The sequence below is a fragment of the Monodelphis domestica genome, chromosome 6 (assembly GCF_027887165.1).
Source record: "Monodelphis domestica isolate mMonDom1 chromosome 6, mMonDom1.pri, whole genome shotgun sequence".
NCBI classification, from domain to species: Eukaryota; Metazoa; Chordata; class Mammalia; order Didelphimorphia; family Didelphidae; genus Monodelphis; species Monodelphis domestica.
In genome coordinates this window covers 67,641,904-67,660,834 of record NC_077232.1, presented here as the reverse complement: position 1 = coordinate 67,660,834, position 18,931 = coordinate 67,641,904, and the positions used below count along the sequence as shown (strand labels likewise).

The 18,931-nt window shown below is 45.3% G+C and overlaps 1 protein-coding gene across 14 annotated transcripts in view; it reads left to right on the top strand.

Annotated features, from left to right (window-relative positions):
* Positions 1 to 2,644: 2,644 nt before the first annotated feature.
* Positions 2,645 to 18,931, top strand: part of PLEKHA7 (pleckstrin homology domain containing A7) — a 274,220-nt gene continuing 257,933 nt past the window's right edge. For 3 of the 14 annotated variants that reach the window (XM_056802190.1, XM_056802186.1, XM_056802174.1), the window contains exons 1-3: positions 3,062 to 3,217; positions 3,344 to 3,420; positions 3,583 to 3,640. In XM_056802190.1, coding sequence (XP_056658168.1) covers positions 3,129 to 3,217; positions 3,344 to 3,420; positions 3,583 to 3,640 — 224 coding nt within the window. In that variant the 5' untranslated portion in view covers positions 3,062 to 3,128. Of the gene's footprint in view, positions 3,218 to 3,343; positions 3,421 to 3,582; positions 3,641 to 18,931 lie in introns of all 14 variants that reach the window. The other 11 variants (XM_056802185.1, XM_056802171.1, XM_056802181.1 and 8 more) reach the window with 10 other exon arrangements.

Here is an 18,931-nt window from a genome sequence, read left to right as displayed (position 1 = left end):
CTATGTAAATGTTAGCTATTATTATTAAGAATGACGTGGAACAATTAGATGGCTCAGTGTATTGATAGCAAGGGAAGTCCTAGGTTCAAATCTGATCTCCTCAGGTACTTCCTGGCTATGTGACTGGGCAAGTCATTTAACCCCAATTCCCTAGCCCTTACCACTATTCTGCTTGGAATCTATCAATCCTAAATCAGAAGGTAAGCATGATGTGATGCTCCCTCAGAAAGCCCAACTGGGTCTCTCCACTGAATCACAGATTTCAGTCAGTGGGTTAGTCAACAAACATTTTATCATGGACTTACTATGTGCCAGGTACTGTATTAAGCACAAGAGATACAGAGGCAAAAAAAAAAATAGTCCCTGCCTTCAAAGAGTTCACACTTGAATGGTGAAAATATAAAACAATCTTAACAACATAGGGCCAGGAAGTGCCACAGGGCACTCATCCAAATTACCGGGGCATTTGGATATCCCTTCCTTATTCTCTCTCCACCCATCATCTTGGCTCCCATGTTTACAGATTTAGCATGCCTTAGAGAAGTCCTGTGAAAGAGGGCATGAAAGGGTCATCACTGTAATTTTACAGAACAGTGAAGTGATGTTGAGATATGACCTGCAATACAGGATTCCTCTCTACCCCTCCAGTAATGCCTTCCTTCTGAGATTACCTTCTATCTCCCATTGTGCACATAGTTGTTGGCATGTGACATTAGAATGGGAGCTCCCTGAGGGCAAACATCAGGTTTTTGCCTTTTTAAAAATTTTTTTGTACTTTCATCACTTACCACAGAGTCTGGCATGGAGTAATCACTTTTTTTTTAAGCTTATTGATAATAAGGAAGGATGATAAGATTAATGATAAAGAGAGAGTAGTGTCTTTCTACTGTGAATATTTCATATAATGTCACACCTTATGCCAAGGACTTTGGTGCCAAGGGCTTTTCTCCACATCTTCAGTAGCTGCATAGCTGGGGGGGGGGGGGGAGATATTACACCTGCAGAAGTAGTTGCCAAGTTGAATCACAAAAAAAGAGTAAATTCATTGGATGATGACCATAAGGATAGAGAGTGCATGGTCTTGAGGGGTGCTTTTATTCCATGGCTTCTTGGACTCAGGGTCCTAGATGGCATCTATTGGGGTCTAAAAGAAGGTGTTTTAACTCACATGGCACATGCCATGTCTTGTTTCTTCAGAGGTGTTGCTGTCACACTCCATCTGTTACACTAGTAAAGAGTTAGTATTAAAAAGCTGAGCTTTTGTTTTCACAGAAAACATGGGGTCAGTAAATGTACTCTGAAATCCACCCAAAGCTATCGTGGAAAGGAAAACTGAATCAAGTTTTGGCATTTCTGTCACTGAGGTGGAACAGACAGCAGTTGGAATTATAGAGTGAAGACTGATGGACAGCGAAGACAGTTGGAGGGGGGAAGGGAGAGTGGAGAGTGACAGTTGCTCTGGAGTGGTGACTCTTTCCTGGCAACTCTGCTTTAGGCTCATCATTTATCTGGATTCTTTAGCCCATATAAATATAAGATATTGCATGGTGAAATCTGGGCAGCAGATATTCTTCATCCACTTGCTTTTTCCTGTGTGGATGGACAGACCAAACCCCTTTGAAGAAATCAAGGGTCTCTTCCAGGAGGCTCTTCAAGTCTTGTTATAATCAGCACACGAAAAGCATCTCTCAGGACCTCACCATCTTGATCTGGAGTGGTCACCAGGTCTTGTCCATAATAGTGACAAATATTCTTGGGGATCAGTAGATGGTTCAGTTTTCTGTCATGCCTTTTTTCTGATATCAGAAGGTCAGGATTTTCTATTGTTACATCTTCCAAGGAATTCACAATGATTTTGTTGTATGTATGGCTAGGAGGTATCTTACAGGCCATCCCCTTATCAAATATTAATAGTGTTTTGTGGGGGGCAGCTAGGTGGTTCAGTGGATTGAGAGCCAGGACTAGAGACAACGGGACCCCAGGTGGGCAAGTCACTTAAGCCCACTGCCTAGCCCTTACTTAGCCTCTTTTTGCCTCCGAACCAATAAATACCCAGTACTGATCTAAGATGGAAGTGTTTTGTGGTTTACAGAGTGCTTTACATACACTATCTCTGGTCTTCACAGTAATCCTTCGAAATAGAAATCCCCATTTTGGAGGGGACAGAGCTAAAAGCCAGTAAGGTCCTGTGGATCCAGCCTGGCTTCTCTTTCCACAACAGTCGCCTCCCCTTAGTGACACGCGTGTGCATGTCTCCAGTCTCTCTTATTAAACTCCCTCTAGTCCGTACGATCAAAGGGTTTTTGCACACATATCCCGGGGCAGCATTCCGTTGATGGAAGGAATTACCTTGTTCCCATGTTTTGGAGGACAGAAGTTGCTCGCATTCATGGCAGACTTAGGGAATGTATTAGAATTCTGCTAAGCAGAAAATATCTCCCGGCGGGCCAAGCCTGTGGTATCTCTCGGCCATAGTTCAGGTGCTGGACAGAGCAGCTCCCACTGCCTTTCCTGCCTCCTCCAAAGAGAGGGTTCGTGGGCGTGGGAGGGCTGCGCCCCGAAGGTCCCTCACCCGCTCACTCAGCCTCTGCTCAGCCAAAGTGAAGCTGAGGCCAAGACTAAAGGGACCAGTCGGGGTCAGTAGAGCGGCTGGACTGGCCAGGGGCGGAAGGGCCAGGGACAAAGGCTGCCTCCCGCTCACGGAGTCCCTCCATCGGCTCCAGACTTCTCAAGTTCCTCCAGTTTGGAAGTGGGTGGAGAGGACCCCGGAGGGGAGAAAGTTGCTGCATTTGAGATAAGAGAGCCCTCCCTCCCCCCAAAACCAGGGGGCTGAGGGTCGAGGTTCCCCAGAAGCCGTGGTAGTCTGTGGAACGTTCCCGGGTGCTGGCGATTGAGCGTTCCCGGGAGCTACGGACGGAAGGCTTCCAGGAGGCGGCTGCAGTCCATAGAACGTTCCCGGGAGGCTGCTTCAGCGGGTAGAACGCCAGGGGAGCCGCAGATCCAAGCCGGCGCCCTGGAGGCTGTTGCAGACCGCGGCACCCGAGCTCACCCGCGCGCTGCCTGCTCCGCCCCTGCCGCCTCCTCCTCCTCCGCCTCCTTCGCCTCCCCCCCGCGCACTCCAGGCCAACATGGCGGCGGCGGCGGGGGTCGGGCGGGATAGTTTACCTGAGCACTGGTCCTACGGGGTCTGCAGGGACGGCCGCGTCTTCTTCATCGAGTGAGTGACTGGGGCTGCGAACGGAGGGGTGGGGTGGGGGCGTGGGAGGGGGGCGGCGCGGCTTCTCCCTGCACCCGTATCTCTCCCGGCACTAACAGGTGCATATCTCTCCCCGCCCCCCCGCAGTGACCAGCGCCGCTGCACTACCTGGTTGCACCCTCGTACTGGGGAGCCCGTCAACTCCGGCCACATGATCCGCTCAGGTGGGCGCGGGGCTGGGGCTGGGACTGGGGGGGAGATGGGCGGGCGGGAAGAGGGAGCGCCGGGCCAGGGCCACCTGGGCGGGGAGGCGGCGGGAGCGAAAGTTGGAGGCTACTTTTCTGATCTCTTTCCTGGTCTCTTTCCACCTGCTGGGGCTGCTTCAGACCTGCCGCGCGGCTGGGAGGAGGGCTTCTCCGAAGAGGGCGCCAGCTACTTCATAGAGTGAGTCCTGGGGGTCGCTATTGTGCGCCTGGGGCTGGGGAGGGAGAAGGTGGGGGGGGGGCGGAGCGCTGGCCCGTGGCGAGCCCGCCCCGCCGGACTTTGGCCAGCCCCGCCCGCATCTGGAAGTGCCCCAGCCCACCCGAGACGCGAGTAGAGCCTCCGCTGGGTTGTGCCGGGGTTGGGGACGGCCAGGTGCAGGGGAGGGCTGGGGGCTGCCCCTGTCCCTGGGGCCCAGGGGCCGGCCCCGCCCCCGGGCTCGAGCTCCGTTGGCGCGCACTGCACAGGTTGGGAAAGCCGGCGTTTGTGCAGCCCGGCGTGGGCTGAGGCTTATCCCCTCCGGGGGCCTTAACCCCTTCCCCAGTGTCTGCAGACCCCCAAGCATCCCTGGGAGCGGGGAGGGGGAGTCGTGTCTGTGGCGGAGGTTCCAGCCTCTCCCGCTGGGATCGGCGCGTTGTGCTGAGAGAGGGGGCAACTGGGCTCGTTTAAGATCCCCTCTTCCCAATCCGCGTGCGGTCAGTGGATGTGGGACTGGTCGGCTCTTCAGGGGACCGGTGTTTGGGGCACCAAGGTCTGCGGTGCTTGGCTTACCCCCCTGTGCCTCCCTATCCCTACCAGCGAGAGAACGCGTGGAGGGTCAGCGCGGGCCGGACAAGATGTGGCTTCGCCCCGTGCTTGTCTCCTATCCTGGCCGCCCAAGCAAGTGCTTAGGAACTCATTAAAACAAAATGCCCCGATTGCTCTTCCTAATAGACCAAACCGAATCTTCCAGCTCTGTGTTCTTCCCCTAGTTTCCAGCCCCTTCAAGCTGCTACTAAATCTCCTCTTGCAATGCTTAACTTAATACTCTTCCCTCTTTCCCCAGCCCCGGTCTGCAGGTGGCTTTTTCTAGTAGCTCCGGAGGAGTTCTCTTTCGGGCTTCCCTTTCCCATTTCCTGGGTTTTCCTGTCCAAGACGCTGAATGAGAACCAGGCTCAGTTTAAAGTGCGGGGACCTTGATGAGTGATCCTGAATAAGTCCCTTAACTTGACCGCGTTAATCCCTTGTAAAAAGCAGATAATGTCTGTGCTGTGCAGGTTCCTCAAGGGTAGGGTGTGTCAGGGATAGGGAGCTTGGAGGTAGCAAGGCCTTAGGTTCAAGTCTGGCCTCAGACCCAGGGTGTCTCCCCTACCCTGGGCAAATCATTTAACCTGTTTGCCTCAGTTTCTTCACTTGTAAAAACGGAGCTGATAATAGTAGCATCAGTCTGTTAGAATCATTGTCTAAGGAGACTGAGTGTTTAATGTATTTTTAAATTCTTAAAGAGCTATGTGGAAATGGGAGCTGTTATTTATTATGTGATGGGGGGTGTCTCTTTGGAGAGAGGGGTTTTGGTTTCCAGGATGCTGAGTAGGAGACAGAAAAAGCTGATGGAATCTAGTTCTGGCAATGGGCAAGAACAGTGGTTTTGGGTCTGGTTTTGGAACTGAAGGAGCTCAGTTTGAATCTGCCACCATCCTGATTAGGGATGTCCTAGGGGCTTGTGAGGCATTGGGGAAGTTGTTTATCCAGGCTCCTTTAGCAGGTGCTTGACATCCCCCCTCCCCGGTTTTCCTTATGTCCCTGGTCTTCCTTGACCATATTATTTCACATTTATATGTGCTTCATAGCATTTAGACTTCACTTCAACTCTACGAAACAGGGATTTCAATGTTTATTTTACAGGTGGGGAAACTGAGGCGGTGAAATGTTAAATGATTTGTCTCTAGTGGGGCAGGCCTGGTCAGGAGTGGGATTGAATTCACCTGTCCCCACTCCAAGATGACCACTTTCTCCATCATGCATGCCACACTGCCTTAAGCCCAGAGGAGTGAAATAATTTGTTTGGAGTGTGCATAGCAGGTCATTCATCGAGCTGAGACTGAAACAGAAATCCTGTTTTCTAGCCTAGTTTTTTCACTTTGCTCTCATCAATATCTTTAGTGGAAGCCCATTCAAGCAAATGAGTTTGTTGGTATTTAAAGTACATTTCAACTTTATTATGAAGTATTTATTTAAAATAGTTTTGTTGTTCATTCTTTAACATATTTTGATTATGAATCATTTAAAATGGTCTTATTAATTATTTAAATGATTTTATTATTAATTATTTAAAATAACTCATCATATTATTATTAATTATTTATTTAAAATAAAGTGATCTGTTGGTGTTTAAAAATCAAGTGGGTAGTTTGGGGGAAGGGAAAGGATTAGGTAGACCTTAGAGTATGGGGCAGTAAGCCCTAGAGGTGGTAGGTGACCTGCAGACATGTTGGCTCTGGGGTGTGGACACAGAATGAGCTGCTCTCCCTCTCTTTGAATGGGCTCCAGATTCTCCTGTGATTGCCTCAGGGCTGGACATGTGTCTTGGCAAGGCCCCCCCCCTCCCCCCCCCAGTGAATATTAAATTCAGAGGAGACTGGGCTGGACTGGAGAGAGATGCCTGCCCCAGGTGCAGCAGAGACACCAGGACCATGGCCAGGGACTGAGCCAGCTCCTCCTTTCAGACTTCCTGCTCTGCTGGGCACACTAGAGGAGCTCAAGCTGGACTTGAAGGATGTCTCTGATGGGGCTTGATGTGGATAGTCATGGCTGATCTGGGCGGTCAGGCTCCTGGTCTGGCTTCCCTGAAATTCTTGTCTGTAGAGCAGGAGCTGGGGAGGAAGATGCTAAGACCCCCTCCATGTCTTATGAGGGTGACACATGATATAATCTTCTCTTCTGGGCATCAGGGCAGGTCTCAGCACTGAGTCTTTGAGCCGAGGACCATGGCTCATGACAGCGTCATAGGAGACACCATCTCTCCTTCAGGTGTAGATGGGATATTTATGTGCATTTTGCTTGGTTTTCTAATAGATTCCTAGTGGGGAATAGCAGCAAAAAGGGCATTACCCTCAGAGACAGATTTAGAATGCAGATCAGACTTACCCAGGAACTCACTGTGTGGCCTCAGTAAATCCTATTCCTTCACAAAACCTCAGTATCCTCATCTGTAAAATGGAAGACCCTCTCTGGCCTGAAAATTCTTTTGATTGTCTCCTTCTGGTTTGATTAAACTTGACAACAATGATAATAACTAGCATGGACACAATGCTTTTAAGGTTCACAAAGCACTTGTTTGGTTAGGTAAACATGTAAATTTTGTTGTAATGGCCATTACAACACTACTGAGTTAGGTGCTATTATGGTCATCCCTTCCCATTTTACAGATAAGACGACCAAGTTAGAAATTAAGCGCTGTGTCTGAAGCAAGATTTGAACTTGGGTCTTCCTGATTCCAAGCGCTGCTATGCAATGCACTTGCCTAGGTTCCACTTAGATGGCTCCTCCTGTGTTCCATAGGGTGCTAGGGTTCTGGGAATGCAGAGGCATAAATGAAATGCTTCCTGCCCTTCAGTAGTTTACATTTTTTGGTGGGGAAACCAAGCTCTCCTCTGATCTTGTGATGCTCTTGTTGAATTTGGTCTGTGACAGGTGTGGGATGGAGAGTGGTTGGCTGGTGTCATTCTAAAGCTTGTATCTAGTACATGCCACCGCTTCAGGATATTCATTATCTGAAGTAACTGAGACGTGACTGTTATTTCTACAGGCTGTGAAGAGATCTTGGAAAGGCACAAAGGTTTCTTTGGCTGGCTAGGGAGTTTGAGTGAGAGATCCCAAGAAAGCGTAACCTGAATGCCTAGTGGTCAGGCAGGTTAGGTAGCTGCCTTGCCTCAAAAACACAGCCCTTGGTGCTATTGGGATGGCAGTGGCTTCTAAAACTAGGATCTTTCAGGGCTGGAGATTGGGACAACCAATGGATATCTCATGTGTCTGTCACTAAGCTGTGAAAAGTTCCAAATAGTTGGCTTTTAAAAATGGCAAAATGGAGTGGTTCTAGGAGGAGCCACATCCCTGATGATGGGTGCCACCACTTTTCCAAGAGGAAGAAAATCCCAAGCATTAAAAGCTTACTGTTGTACATAAAGTTAAGGACGCAATCCTCTTTCTCCATCTGAGATTAGAGAGAGAAAAAAGTAGAATTGGTGGAATGGACTGTTCCATAAGATTTTTTTTTAAATCACTCATTGCAGTATCCTTGAAACTCTTTGGAAAACCCTTTAGGCATGGATCTGCATAAGCTACTTTCCCAAAGTTCCATTAAACCCTTATTTGGGAGCATGTTCTAAAACTCAAACTTTGAAAAAGTAATGTTCTCCAGTATACCTAGCATAGTTTCCCCCTATGAATGTCGACTGATGTCGAATTTTCAAATGAGCAAAATGTATATAAGTTTGGAAATCAAACTACCCTGTTTATTGTTGGGTTGGGAAAGATGGTCACCAAGGGAATGTTTTGGGAACTTTGTTAGTTTCTGCTCTGAAATCATTCCTTGGAAACACTGTCATTTCAACTTCTTCCTGTCTTTGACAAAGCTGAGCAAACGCTTTGAGGTCTTCTAATTCAACCACCTCATTTTACAGATTAGGAAACTGAAGATTAATTTTTAAAATTCATTTATTTTTGACACTTAAAAATTTTGAATTCCAAATTCTCTCCCTCTCAGATTAATTTTAAAAATCTATTTTTGACACTCATTTTACAAATTTTGAATTCCAAATTTTCTCTCTCAGATTAATTTAAACAATCTATTTATTTTTGACACTCATTTAAAAAAAATTTGAATTCCAAATTCTCTCCTTCTTTCCTGCCCATCCCCCCAGTGTTAAATTTAACCCAAAGATTTAAAGTTTAACCAAATCAAATGTCCAAGGTCATATAATGGTAAGGGGGAAAATGGATTTGGATTTAGGTCTTCCAGCATTCTCCCCCCCCCCCCCCCCCCCCATACTATGCTGTCATCCTAACCCAGGAATTCAAAAGCCCTTTTATTTATTACTCAAGGTTAGGTTCAAGGTTCTCAACACCCTAGCAGTTTGGCATTTTAAATTTCACTTCCTGGTGTTTTTTTTTTTTAAGCAGCTGGAGAAGGGTGGAAACTGGTTTATAGATTTAAATGTTAGGCTCTCTGAATAACAGATCACGTTGCCAGGTGGAAAGTGGACAGGGAGGATTAAGGCTCTTGGATATTTGCAATGAGTTCTCAATGACCAACCCAGAAAAAACTTGGAAGATGTTTTTAAGAAAAAATAGTTGCCATATGAGACAATCACCAAAGTAGGGTGGTATTTCAGATATCAGACAGATGCTGGATGGGGGCTGTGAACTGGCACCTCATACTGGAATAGGGAGTTCCCCATATGTGCGTAGGATCTGTAAGGTTTTTTCCTTGTTTTTTTTTTTCCTGTTTTTCCTTGTTACCTGTGGAAATATATTTCAGGTTTTCTAAATTAAACTGCTTTCTGGTGCTTAGTTTAGATGGCCTGGTTATTCTTCTGGAACACTCAGCAACTTTATGAGAGGCGGTGTCAGGTAGTATTTTTTTCAAGCCATTAAACTCAGTTTTGGAATTGACCAAGGTAGAAGATTGGTAAGGGGTAGGCAGTTGGGATTAAGTGATTTACCCAGGGTCACCCCGATAGAAAAATGCTTGAATCTGGATTTGAACCCAGGGCTAACTCTTATCTATTGAGTCACCTAGTTGCTCCTAGCATCATATAGTATTGACTTGGCATCCAAACGCCTAGGTTCAAGTTTCCAGTTCTGCCACTGATCTATATTATTACCTTGGGCAGGTCTGCTCATCTCCAAACCTCTGTTTCTTCATCTTCATCATGAATTATAATCATAATGGGTTTTTTAGGCATGAGAGCTCCTTACTTCATTAGGGTTTTTTTTTGTGCCTCGTTGGAAGTTTTTTAGCTGAATGTTTCTCGAGTAAGGAGCTATGACTGAAGTTAATTTTTACTTCCCTTGATATCAGTACTGGAGGTAAATATACTTATGCCTTTGTTCAGTTGGTGTTTTTGCCTATCAACTTCCTCGAAAGATTTATAATGGCGTAGATGCTGGCCAGTCTTCGTCTGGATTAAGGAAGTCGTAGTGTCCAGGACTAGGCAGGCGGTCACTGTGCCAACATACTTTGCTCTGGGCAAATGGCGACTGGAGTTTCACATTCAGTTCTGGTGGCCACGTTTTAGGAGACGTGGACAAGTCTGGAGAGTGTCCAGAGGAGTCACCCAGGACCGTGAGGGGGTCTTGGATTCATGCTATGGTGGATTGCTTAGAGAAAATGAGAATGCTGAGTCTAGAGAGAAGACTTGGGAAAGGACATGGTGGACATAGATAAGGGTATGAAGCTGTTCTTGACTGCAGAGAACAGACCCAGAAGTAATGGGTGCCAGTTGCCATGGAACCCACTTAGGTTTTCGGTCAAGAAAAATTTCCTACCCACTGGAACTACCCAGAATTGGAGAGGAGAATAATTCTCTCTGAGGAGAGTAGAGGTTCCCCTGCACAGGAGGCCTTTTTTTTTTTTAAACCCTTATATTCTGTCTTAGGATCAATACTAAATATTGGTTCCAAGGCAGAAGAGTAGTAAGGGCTAGGGAATGAGGGTTAAGTGACTTGTCCAGGGTCTCCTAGCTAGGAAGTGCCGAGGCCAGATTTAGACCTTCCATCTCAGAGCCTGACTCTCAATCCACTGAGCCATCCAGCTGCCCCTGATATAGAGCTTTTGAGAGTTGTGTGTCCCCTTAGAGCTGTTATGAGGCATGGGAGGGATGCTTCCTGGCCATTTAAAATGCTTCCCAGATAACTGTCTCCTTAATCAGTAGCAGAGCCTGATCTTAGCTCTGAGCTCCATAAACCAGGAATTCTTTACCTGGGGGCCCTGAGCTGGGTGGTGTTGGTTTTTTAATATACCAATAATTGCATTTCACTCTAGTTGATTTCCTTTGTTCATCCTGCAAATTTTATATCAGGCATTTAGAAACATTCTGAGAAGGGAGTCCACAGGCTTCATGGGACGGCCGAAGGGGCTTATGACCCAAAGAAGGTGAAGAACAGCAAAAGAAAACACGAGATGATTTCCTTTTACTAAGCAGCATCCAAAGTAGGACAGGCACAAATGATGGTTTCTTACCTTCCTTATCTTCTGACCCTCCCAGGACAGAGGGACCGAGTCTTGGTCCTTCAGTTTTTTCCCTTCGAGTCTCAGGTACTGGTATGTGGGGAAGACCCAGGATGGGGTTCTTGCCTAGAAATCCCCAGTCCCTAGTGGGCCTGTGCTCTGCCAAGTCTGTATGCCCTGGCAGCAGGAGGGAACCCAGCTGCCCGCTCCAGCTTTGACCCTTCAGGCATTGCCCAGGCCACTGGTCAGCTGACGGCAGCTTAGAGGGAGAGAGGTGCCTCTTAAGCCTGCTTAATGCTTTCATGGTCCTTTTGGGAGTGTTTCCACCGTCATAGCAACTGTTTGCAGCTTTTCTGGGTAGGGGGCAGGGAACAGGGAGAGAGGGATATTCCCTGCCAGAGCGGGAATTGTCCTCTATCGTGTTTTGGCAGTTTAGAATTAAAACATCCTGTCTTCCAGGAGGGTTTGGCAAATCTCCCAATCCTCCCTCTTACGCATTTGCTTCATCAGGAGGACGGGCAGCTTGGTGGTGGTGGGATGATAATGAATGAAACAAATGCACAGATAATTCACAAATTTTATTTTACCCAGTAGCATCAACGTCTCCCCCATTTTAATCTTTTTTCCTCCTTGTTCAAAATAAGTAATTTTTGAGCTGTGCTCTGTGAGGGAGGTGGAAGTCCATGGAGAAACTTGATTTAGGATGGAGCCAGGTGAGGATAAACAGAAGGGGTGGAAATTTCCCAAGTAAATCAAATCTTTGGCTTCAGAGATGAAGCTGATTTGTTTACCTCTTTAACATCAGTTTCCTGACATGTCTCGCCTTCTGAAATTTTTTTTTAATAATGACAAAGTTGGGCAGGTCATCCTGTTCTCTTTTCTCAAGTTTCCCTAAATGGCCAGATCTGTTTGTCAACCAATGACCAACCAATATTTATTAAGAATATCCTATGTGTGAGGTACTGGGAGACAAAGATAAAGAATGGACCAGAGAGATGAGTGGTGATGCTTGACTAGAGTATGGCAGGAGACCTGATTAAACAGATCCAGAGGGAAACTGGTTTTAATGAAATTTGAGGATCAAATATTCTCTCATTTGATTTTCACATAAACTATGGGAGGGAGGGAGGTGCTGTTATGATCCCCACTGAATACATTGAGGCAGACACAAGTTAAGTGAGTTACTGGTCTCACAGCACAATAAACCTGGGAGGTAGGCAATACTATTTTCCCCATTTTCCATCAAAGAAACTGAGTCAGACAGAGGTTAAATGACTTGCTCAGGATCACACAGATAGCAAGTGTTTGAAGCTGAATTTGAATTCAGGTCTTTTCCACTTTAGGCGAAGAGCTGAATTCTTTGTGCTACCCAGCTGTGTGTTTAGGAAATGAACCAAGGGGAAGAGAACCAAGGGTATAAGGAGTATCTTTACAGATCCAAAGTTTGGTTCTGTCACAGTGGCTTGGCTGGGTTCTAAATAACAAATTTGAATCCTGCAAGCCAGGAGAGTGGGAAATTAGAATCTTGGTTCATAGATCCTTGGATTTCAAGGAGTCTGAGTAGAAACCTATGGCCTGAACTACTACCTGCAAGATTGTCCCAAGCTGAATATGAAATTCTCTCTCCAAAATGAAATTCATATGATAAAGGCAAAAATAGTTCTGATGAAGAAGAAAAGAAGGCGCTGCCTTTTTTTTCCCCAAGAGACCAATGTGGATGCACAGAGAGTTCAGAACAAAGGATATATCATAGAATTCTAGATTTAGAGTTTCAAGGGACTTTAGAGTTCATCTCACCCCTTGATTTTACAGATGAGGGAACTAAGACAAAGACAGGTCAAGTAAGGGAGAAAATAAGCTTTTATTAAGTGCCTATTATGTGCCAGGTACTATGCTAAGTGCTCTAAAAATATGATCTCTTGGGGGCAGCTGGGTAGCTCAGTGGATTGAGAGCCAGGCTTAGAAACAGGAGGCCCTAGGTTCAAATCTGGCCCCAGATACTTCCCAGCTGTATGACCCTGAGCAAGTCACTTGACCCCCATTGCCTAGCTCTTACCCCTCTTCTGCCTTGGAACCAATACATAGTATTGATTCCAAGATGGAAGGTAAGGGTTTAAAAAAATAAATAAAAATATTCTATCCTTTAAGATAATGCTCAAAATGAGATGATATCAACTCCTTCACCAAAGATCACAGAAGGTAAGAAATAACAAAGACAATTTGAATCTAGGTCTTCTGACCCTAAATCAATCATTCTTTTCTCTGGCATGAATAAAAGTTTTTTCTTTATTAAATTTTTATTTTAATAACAAATTTCCACATATGTTTTCCAAAGCCATATGATCCAAATTGTCTCCCTCTCTTCTTCCCTTTCCTCTCCCAGAGCTGACAAGCAATTAAATCTGGGTTATACATGTATTATCACATAAAATATATTTCTATATTCATTTTGTAAGTGAATAATCTTATACAACCCAAACCCTAAAACATATACCCAGATAAACAAGTGATTAATCATATATTTTCATCTGCAATGAATAAAACATCAAAGGAGCAGTTTGTTTTTTTTCTGGAAAGTTTGATCATTGAGAGGGGAACAGGGTTGGTCTCTCAATCAAGGACTTGTTATAACATCACTTTGTATTTCAATTTCTCCTCCTTTATACTTTTTCCTTGAAATGGCTCTCTTGGCTCTCTGACATAGGCAGGATAGCTATTTTTATCCTTTTTTAATAAATGAGAAAACTGAGGGGTTGGTTAAGTGATTTTGCTTAAGAACCCATAGTTAATAGAAAGACCTACATGAACTGATGCAGAGTAAAATAAGCAGAACCAGGAGAACTTTGCACACAGTAACAGCAATTTTGTGTAATGATCAACTTTGATAGGCTTAGTTACTCTCAGCAAAATAATGATCCAGGACAGCTCTGATGGGCTTAGGAAAAAGAATGCTGTCCATCTCCAGAGAAAGAACTGTTGGCATAGAAATGCAGATCATAACACATGAGTTTTTCACTTTAGTTTATTTGGGGTTTTGGTTTACATGATTATTCGTTTACAAAAGTGAATAATATGGGAACGTATTTTGCCTGATAATTCATATGTAACCTAGGCTGAATTGCTTGCTAGCTCTGAGATGGGGGAGAGAAGGGAGGGAGGGAGATCATTTAAATCATATAACTTCAGAAAACTAACGTGGAAATCTGTTACATGTATTGGCAAAGTAAAATATCTTCATAAAAAAAAAAAAGAAACCAGAACTAATCAGAGCCAAAACCAAAATTAAGAACAAGGGCTTCTGATTTCTAACTCTTTCTACTACAAGCCTGATGGGTGTTGTGTGAGTGAGCCCTGGTCTTCCTTAGTACGTGATATAAGATCTTGTTCAGTCATGACTTCATGGACCATATTGCACCAATGCTGTCCATGGGGTTTTCTTGGCAAAGATACTAGAGTGGTTTACCATTTCCTTCTCTAGCAGATAAAGGCAAGCATAGTTTACGGGATTTGCCCAGGATTACACAGCTAGTAAGTGTCTAAGGCTGGATTTGCACTCAGGACTCCCCATCTCTAGGTCTGACTCTTTATCCACTAAGCTCCCCAGTTGTCCCCTGTCTTACTCTTCAGTCTGTACATTGAGCACTTCTGACGTTCCAAACCAAATCCTCCTAAGAGTGACCTAGATTATCCATAGAAAGGAGCAGCCAGAGTTCCAAGGTATTCAAGAGGATGATTGGGACAATCATGGGTCACTATTTTCTGCAGGATTTGAAGTCAGATCTTCCTGATTCCAGATCGAGTCTATCTACTTTGCTACCTCACTGTCTCAGGTAGAGAAGAGATCTCATAGGCCAACTCTCTCCTTTTATGTTTGAGGAAACCGAGGTTTAGGGAATACAATGATTTCTCCAAATCAGATGGGTAAAGAGTAACCAGCAGAGGTAGTACTTTGAACCCAGATCCCCTAATTCCACAGCCAGGGAAGGCTGTACCAAATTCCCGTTGGGAGATCAATATATTCCAGTATAATTTGAGCTGGATTTGAATGTCAACTTTGCCACTTAGCCTCTGTGTGATCTTGGGCAAATGTGGGTGTCTGCCCCCTTGTCTGTTGGAGTAAGGGTGGTGGTAAACTAGATAGAGATGATCTCTGAGGAACCTCCCTCTCCCCATCTCTAGATCTGTTCCTTTGAGCATTTGCCCCATCTTTTGGCTCCTCGGAGTGGTCCATGGGAATTTCTGTGCCATCAATTTCCACTCAACTCAACTGGCCCTTCTAGCCAATGGCGACACCCAAGGGAAGGTCTTGCCACAGGCTGTCATGCCTGTTCTCACCCTCCCTTCTCTCGACTCCCTCCCAAATCCCAATCTCTCTCATTCCATGGCAGAGCCAAGTCTAGACGCTTAAGTTCAGGCCCTTTCCGCTACATCACCCTGCCTCTCTGAGAAGAGATTACTGTCCGTTAGATTACATTATAGCCCAGCTAATGCAATGAGTGGTGCCTCTTTGTCCAAAGGGCAAAAATGCAACCTTAAATCCCTTCATTTTATTATAAAGAAGGATACTGGATAATGGCCCAGAGAGTGACTAGTTGACTAAAAAAGACAGTCTTCAGATTTTTATCTTTTTGGTTGTTTTTGGCTTGTCAACCAGTCAAGTCACCAAGCATTTATTAAGTCCTACTATATACCAAATGCTGGGAATACAAAGAAAGGCAAACACCAATCTCTGCTTTTGAGGAGCTCTCAGTCTTAACAGGAGAGACAACTTATACCAACAAGGTACAGTCTGGATAAGTTGGAGATAATTGGTGGAGAGGAGGCTTGGCAAAACTTGAGGAAGGTAGGATTTTAGCTGGATCTTCAATGAATCCAGAGAAACTAGGAGGTAGAGATAAGGGAGAAAATTCCAGGGATGGAAGACATTGAAGATTGGGAGGTGTTGGGTTCAAATTTCTAGCTGTGTGACCCTGGACAAGTCACTTAACCCCCATTTCCTAACCCTTTCTGCTCTTTTGCCTTGGAACCAATACTTAGTATTGATTTTAAGACAGAAGGTGAGGGTTTGAAAAGAAAAGGAAAGGAAAGAAGAGAAAATGCAAGGAGTCCATCAGAGATGGGAGATTTGGGGTTTAAATTTGACCCCAGACATTTTCTAGCTGTGTGACCCTGGGCAAGGAACCTAACCCCCATTTCCCAGCCTTTTCTGCTCTTCTGCCTTGGAACCAATACCTTGTATTGATTTTGAGACAGAGAAGGTAAGGACTTGAAAAGGAAAGGAAAGAAAAGAAGAGAAAATGACAGGAGTCCAGAGATAGAGGGTCTTGTGTGGGGAATAGCAAACAGGGTCACTGACCTCAGATGATAGGTGAGGGGTAAGGAGTTAAAAAGACTGAAATGATCAGAAGGGACCAAGTTTTGAAGGACTTCCAAATTTATTCAGGACTTATACTTGATCCTAGAGATAAAAGGAAGCCACTGGAGTTTGTAGAGTATGGGGGCTGACCTAGATGGACCTGGGCTTTAGGAAGAGCAGGACAGGAGGAGGGAAAGGACTTGCACTAGTCCAGATGTGAGGTGATAAGGACCTGTGCTAGGGAGGTAGCAGTGCCAGTGAAGAGAAGGATGTGAATCCAGGTGAGAAGGGGAAGAGAAATGTTTTTTAAAACTCTTACCTTCTGTCTTAGAATCAATACTAAGTATTAGTTCCAAGGCAGAGGAGTTGTAAGGGGTTAAGTGACTTGCCCAGGGTCACACAGAGCTAGGAAGTGTCTGAGGCCAGACTTGAACCCAGGACCTCCCATCTCTGGGCTGGCTCTCAATCCACAGAGCCACCTAGCTGCCCCTGGGAAAAGAAATTTCAAAGATATTGGCAGAGCTGGAAGGGAGAGAAGGTATTGACCTTTACCTACAGATCTCTAGTAATAAGGGGATTCATTGCCTTCCTTTTTCCATCTCCAAGGCCAATCAGGCCACTACTGGACAATTTTTATTGTTAATAGGGTGTTTTTCCTTCTATCAAACTGAAACCTGCCTCCTTGGAACTTGCATTTACCGTCCCCATTGCTAGTATTGTCCTCTGGGGCCAAAGAAAATGAGTCTCACGTCTCTTCTAGCTGAGCAGCCCACAGGGATGACACAAATCTGAGAGGTCAGTGGAGATGGAGGAGTATATTGTCCTTTCCCTCCCGCAAAACTGTTGTTTCATAGAATTTTTTAAAAGGGAGGACATGTTCTAACTTAAAGGTCTTTTTAAAAAGGGAGCCAGGTCCTTCTCTAATCTTAATGTCCATGAATGCCTTTCCAAATGGAATGAAGTAAATTGGTATAATTTCCCGGCACTTTGGGTTGTTACAGTTTTTATTCCAGTGCGTGGGTGCTTGGGGAGGCCGGGCAGGCCACGGTGCCCGCTCCTCCGCTTTGGGGCTTTGCTCAGAATGTGTTGCAAACTCACCTTACCTGAAATGTGTGGAAGTGTTTACATATTTGGCATTGAATAGTTTATGAACACAGAGGTGATGATTAAATCTCTTTTGGAAAAGAAATATTTCTTGTTTCCTGTTCTGTGAACAGATAGAAATGGAATTGGAACCTAGAGTGATACGTGTTTGTGATTTCCATTCAATAATTCAGTTCAGCAAAGCGTTTATTGAGTGCCTGATGGGTGCCAGGCTTTGTGCCAGGTGTCTGTGGTAGAAAAATAAAAATGAAATATGTCCCTTCTCCTGGGAGCTTCCACCTTAGGAGGAGGCAACAGCATGTAGGCACATAAGTCAATACACAAGATCTATCCAAAATGAATACAGAGTGACTTGAGGGAAGGGAGATCCTGAAAGGTTTCTGGTGGCAGGAGGTGGCAGGCAAGCTGAGCTTTGAAGGAATCTAGGGATTCCAGGAGGCAGAGATGAGGAAGGAGTGTATTCCAGGGATGGGAGACAGTTTCTGCAAAGGCCTGGGGTCAAGAGATGGAATGTTGTCTGGGGAAACAAAGTAGGCACATTTATTACAGGGCTTTCCTCCCTCCCTCTTCCTCTCTCTTTCCCTTTCCCCCTTTCCTCTCTCTCCCTCCCTCCCTTCTTTTGCTCCTCTCTCTCTCTGTGTCTCTTCTTCCCCCTTTACATTCTTTCTGTCTCTATATTTTATATATTTCTTCTTTCTTTTCTGAATTGCAGGGTATGCTGGAGCCAGCTCCAACTGGCTTTCAAATCCCAATTATTAATTTTTCAGCATAAACATTTACGCCATGGAAATCTCCCTCCCTGGTAACAAGTTAGTACAGTTAAGCAAAACATAGCAACATATTAGCCAGGTCTGGAAATGTATGACTCCTCATGCCCCGTTGGTGGTCCTCTGCTGAGAGGAGGGAGGTGTTTCTCCATCAATGCTTTGATGTCCCAGTAGGTCCGTCCGTACCTTTGGATTCAGATCTCACCTCTGAAGCTTCCTACCTGGGTGACAGCATGTAAGCCACTTACCCTTCCTCTTCTGTGCCATGGAGAGGGGTTAGACAAGAAGGTCTCCAAGGTGTCTCCTCTTGTGGGGCTCGGATCCTCTACATGACTGTTATCAAGAAATGCTTTATTTTGTGTAGTCGTCATACCTTTACCTTTGGTGCCAACCCTGCTAGGTCCTAGCCCCTCTGCCAGGTTACTGCCTCTTATCCCCTGGTGAGACTTCTTTTGCTTTCCTTTCTCCAGCGACATTTTTTACTGATGGGGATAAAAATGCTCAGCTTTGCATCTGTAATGGACACATAGTCTCCCTCCTGTCCCTCTCTGAATATAGTGACCTCAGGTTAATGGTGTAAGAAGAAACATGTTAAAAGGTAAAAATAGGTATAAATGTCCACTCTCTCCCCCAAATCTCCTTTTCTGAAGTTCCCTATTAATGTTTAAAAAAGCAAACAACTCCATTTTACCCTCAGTTCTGAAATCTCTGCCCTACCCATTGAGAAAGCAAGAAAAACAAATCTCATTGCAAGGATGCATAATTAAACCAGATTCCATGAATTAGCGGCCCCCCCCCCCCCCCCCCCCCCCCCCCGGCCATGATTCAGTCTTTATCCTAGAGATATCCCCTCTCCATCTAGAGATGGGCAGCCTGTTTAATCAGGAATCCTCTGGAATTGTGGTTGGTCTTGGTGCTGATCAGAGTTCTACGTCTTTCACATGTTATTTATCATTCTTTTATTCATTGTTCTTCTGGTTCTGCTCACTTCACTTTTCATCAATTCACAAGAATCTTCCCCATTATTCTCAAAGGCC